The sequence below is a fragment of the Aptenodytes forsteri genome, unplaced genomic scaffold (genome assembly GCF_000699145.1).
Source record: "Aptenodytes forsteri isolate BGI_AS27 unplaced genomic scaffold, ASM69914v1 Scaffold76, whole genome shotgun sequence".
Classification (NCBI taxonomy): domain Eukaryota; kingdom Metazoa; phylum Chordata; class Aves; order Sphenisciformes; family Spheniscidae; genus Aptenodytes; species Aptenodytes forsteri.
The window spans coordinates 812,105-816,768 of NW_008794444.1; the positions used below are offsets into that span (position 1 = coordinate 812,105).

Below are 4,664 nucleotides of genomic sequence, written 5' to 3' on the forward strand. Positions count from 1 at the left end.
GCGGCGCAACGCCGGAACCTGAGGAAACGGGGTGTCGGTGTGGGAGGCTGAGGAGACGGGAGGGGAGCGCGGGTGATGCCCCGGGAGGATGCAGTCCCTCACCTTCCCTCAGGCGAGGGCTTTCCATGCCCCTTACGCCGGGGCCTCCTTCTCCTGGGGCTCCCAGGTCTTTGCAGCAGGTGGGGTGCTGCTTTCGGCAGGGTCACAGGCCACGCCAGGGCCGACCGCCAAGCAGATAACGTGACTCTTCTTCTCCCGAAGGCACGTATTCACTTGACCCCAGCACCGTGGTATCTCAGCGCAGCTTCTACTCTTCTGAAATAAGGAAATAACTTTGCCCTCCCTTTAGCCGCTGTGGAACTGAGGCACAAGAAGCCAAATAGCTTGCCCAAGGCCGTGCACGAGCAGGGCAGGAATATAGCAAGAGTCTGGTAAACTCTCCTCTCCTGGCTTGGACCAGAGGCTCTCGTGATGTGACCTGTGATTTACAGAAAGTGTTTGTCCCCACTTGCTAGTGCATGGGATGTGGTATCGTTACCAGGTATCCTGTATTTGCTCGCTGAGTCACTCAAGAGCCGGTTGTTCATTTGGTGTGTTAACACTGGGACACGCTTTGCCTAGCCTTCAGGAAAGGTCTTCCTGTTTCTCTGGAAGATCCTTCATCTGTGGTTTATATAAATGCATTGTGTGCCCTTGTATTTATGAATCACTGTTATGACACATGAGTGTTATGACTCACGTATTTTGGCTTGCGTGGTTTAAAAAAATAGCAAGACTAATATACCATGTTCTAAGTACCTAGATGCCAGGTTTTATACCCTCTGTACACCTCTCTAGCTGTCCTAGGAGTCCATTGATTTCTCAACGTGATGACAATGCGGTTCTGTTCTTTGTGGGATGTTGAATGTGAGATAACGCGGATGTGGAAAGAAAACTGTATGTTTTGGCTGCTTTGGGTCATGCAACAATTTGTTCCATTTTGCAATAGCAATAAAAATGAAATTGCAAAGTAGATGAGACCTTTGCCTAGAGATAGGGCTTGAATTATGTTTTCCAATATGGAAACCAGTATTTCTTTCTCTCCTGCTTTCGCTTCTCTCTCACTTCAAAGGCAAGAGAGGTTTTGTTGACATTCACTAAATTAATGTTGCCTGCTATGTTAGTTTGAAGTCGCTGCCATGAATGTTAGAACATGAAAACATATGCTTATTATGGGAGTAACCCTGAGCTGCATACTGAGGGTAGTATTTGCCTGCAATGTTCGCATGGAAGTGTGTTTGAAAGTCATTTTCAGTATAGATACTTGACATTGTAGAATGCGGAAAGATCTGTGCTGAAAATGGACACAACATGGACTCAATTCTCCCTCATATAACTCGAAGTGTAATTTAACAATGATTGCTTCTAAACTGGATTTTAATGTGGCTAGGTCCAGTTTAGTTTCATTTATACAGACCAGATCAAACCAGGTTATCATCCATTTCAGGCATATCTCTTATTAGATCAGTAGTATTGGCTGAATGGATAGGATCACGTTAATTCATCTAGAGCTAGAGGGAAGTTCAAAGCTGTGAAGAAATTGACTGTTGGGGCTCATCTGATAACAGGCAAAGGACTTGCAAATGACATTTGTAATAGCTGATTTTCAGCAATTTCTGCAGAACTGGATAGGAGACTTAAAATAGGAATTAGGCTGTCATAGCTATAGGTAACCCTATTACCAAGATAGCATTAAAAAGAGCAAATGTATATGGAAGCTATGATATACAAACAAAACTAAAAAGTTCTGGATTTGCAGTGGAACGTATGAAGTCATGTCTTAAAATGACACTGTTGAACTTCGTTTATTCTTTATAAATCAAATAGATTATTTTTAGCACACCCTTTGTGAAAATTTGGAAGAAAAAGCTCATTTTGCTTCTCTGTTGGTCAGTAGTCTGCACGTAATAATATCCCCTACTGTTACTATTTCTTAAATAATACAGAACAGGGTTTATATGATAAAAAACTGAAGGACAGGTCTCCTATGTAAGTGTTCTTGAAAAACAGGTATTTTCCAGGTTATGCCCCTTTAAAATATTACTACACCCGCATATAGCAGCGATTCTGCCATCATTGAGGTCTAACTAAACTAATTGACGCTCTTCAGGGATGTGTCAAGTTGTTAAAATGCAGGTTTATAACCTTTGCAGAAGAGCAGATGTTGGAGGAGGAGAGAGGCAGACTGGGAGATGGGATGAGCGTTGCGGAAGAGGGGGACGCACGTGAGCGCCCGCACTGTGGGAAGGGCAGCGGAGGGGACTGGGCTGGCGCCGGTTCAGTTTGGCTGGTTGGGCGGCACCGAGTTCGGGGTTAACCACAGCGTTTGTTGCCGTGTGCCCGACTAGTTTTTGGGATGCGGGGGAGGGAGCTGCAGGTACTCTGTGTACACATGCACTCGAGGGAGCTTTAGAGGGGTGTAGAGGCATAATGGATAGGGCGTGATTGGCATTATAATTTTTTTTTTTGAGGGTCTAGGGCATGTATATCAGATTTTCTTAAGAGAGGAGGCTTTGATAGGCTTGCAGAAAAACTGTAAATGTTGTTTCAAAAAAAAAGGAGAAAAAATTCAAGGTCGTTATGGGTGTGTATGTGAATTATCTTTTAGCACGAACATCTGAAGGAAGGGAGAAATGTAGAAAATGTTATATACACACACAGAGCATCAGTAAACAGTGCACCCTTTATATAGGGTTCTTCCATGGCATGCTGTACTTGGCATTGGTATCCTTGTAACTAGAGTGGTACTCCAGCTGAATTACGGGATCTTCAGAGGAAAGATTGTGGTTGTGATTTTCATATAAAGAAGTGCTGCGAAGAGCCATAAGGTAATTAGGAAGCTGGAGGACTCCCCTGAAGGGAATGTTACTGTATTGAATGGCTCATTTCATCTATAATTAAAATTGCAAAAATGTTCCCAAACATTTAGATGTAAAGATGACATAAGGAGAGAATTTACACTTGGTGTGAAAACACTGCATTATAACTTTTGATAAAAAGGATTCACGTAAAGGGAACTTAACGTTGTGTATCAGGAAGGACCGGGTTAAAGAGACGAGTGACTTGTAGAGAAATTGTATGTGGTATCATCCAGTTATTTCTGAAGCTTAACCAAGGAGGGTGAGCAAAACACAGTTACTCTAGTCAGTCCTTGAATGAGGAGTTACTGGGTGATCTGTTGAAAGGGTGAAACTTCTGTCCTGTCCAGCAGGATTCAGCATGTTGCAAAATGTATTTAGAAGAATTTTATATTTCTGTTTAATAGCTGGTCCTGACTGGATAGGGCATAATGTGTTTTTGAGGAATGACAAACCTTGAACTGCCAATACTTGCTTTCCAACCCTTGTTTTTAGTTATTAAAATAATACTATAATGCTGTTTTTTTCCTCCCTATTACTTCTGACAAGGTTTTAGACCTACTGATACAAGAACCAATTTGGGACCTGTGGAGGTCTGTTTATTTTTTATTATTTTTATTTTTTTAAACCAAGCTTTATCAAAAGCAGTGATGGCATGTTCACGTGTTTCATTAGAAATGAGTTGTGGCAAACACCACTGTTAACCAGAGCCGCTCCTGGCTCTGTGTTGGGTTGTGTTTCACAGTTTTAGAACCGTTGCTGCCTGTAATTTAAAAGCTTTCCATGAAATCCTGGTGGTTGTGAGAATACTTTGCTTACTGGTCTTAGATGTGCTGATGTTAGCACCTAAACAATACTGCTAGATTACCAATGAAGCTGAAGTGATAAATGCTAGTTTTTGAAAGGATAGGTGTTGGACTATGTTTTGAGTATTTAATATTAACTATGTAAAGAAATGTTTGAGCTGGCTTAAGTATTAGGCCAACTTAAATAGGAGCTCTTGGTTTTATCATGAGGTCTCTGCCTTCCGAAAACATTGTTGGATGGAAAAATCATCTTAATTGTTCACTGTTGTGCGGTGTAACCTTGTGTTTTTAGCATCACTCATGCCCTGTTTTTCCTTCTTGGGAAAGTGAAGTCCATCTGTTTTTATGCTTGCTTCGTTTTTTTTTCCTTTTTATCTGCTTTGTTTCTGCAGCTGCAGTTTGATGTTGCATAGTGTCCAGTGGCAATCTCACGCTGTTTTTGCCACAGGGCAGTGCCTTGGTCAGTTCTGCTTGTGATGCCGTGTTGTGAACTGCATCGGAGAGTTGAGCAACTGCAAAGAAAACTGACTTTGCCACGTAATTTTTTAGGCAGATCAATTCTTCCATCTGATTTGCTGCACAGCTGACAGCTGGGTCTCGTGATGTAACATCTCAAATCAGTGTAGCTGCTGCATGGTTCAGACACTTTGTAATGACAAGCCATAAGCTCACCTGGAAATATGGACAGGTCATTTAGAGCCAACTCTTCATAGACCTGCAGCAAATTCTTTGCTAGTAGTCTGGCAATCTCTAGACTAGATCTTCAAACCCACCATATTAAGACCAGTGTTCTCTATATGAAATACGTAAACATAAGAGGTGACAGGGTAATTGTCAACACTGTACTTGCTCTTGATTGTAGTAAAGCTTCCAAACGATTTCAAAATGATGTGTAAGCAGCTGCTTAAGGAACAACCTGCTGTGGCACATTGTAAGGAGTTTTTATTCTGTGGCTAGGAGC

General features: G+C 42.0%; 1 protein-coding gene across 1 annotated transcript in view; it reads right to left on the reverse strand.

Annotated features, from left to right (window-relative positions):
* Positions 1-2,864, reverse strand: part of AP5M1 (adaptor related protein complex 5 mu 1 subunit) — a 13,932-nt gene extending 11,068 nt beyond the window's left edge. The window contains exons 1-2 of the mRNA XM_009289876.1: positions 2,755-2,864; positions 103-168 (exon numbers count right to left, since the gene is read on the reverse strand). Of these exons, the coding sequence (XP_009288151.1) occupies positions 103-168; positions 2,755-2,864 (176 nt within the window). The remainder of the gene's footprint in view (positions 1-102; positions 169-2,754) is intronic.
* Between the last annotated feature and the right edge of the window lie 1,800 nt (positions 2,865-4,664).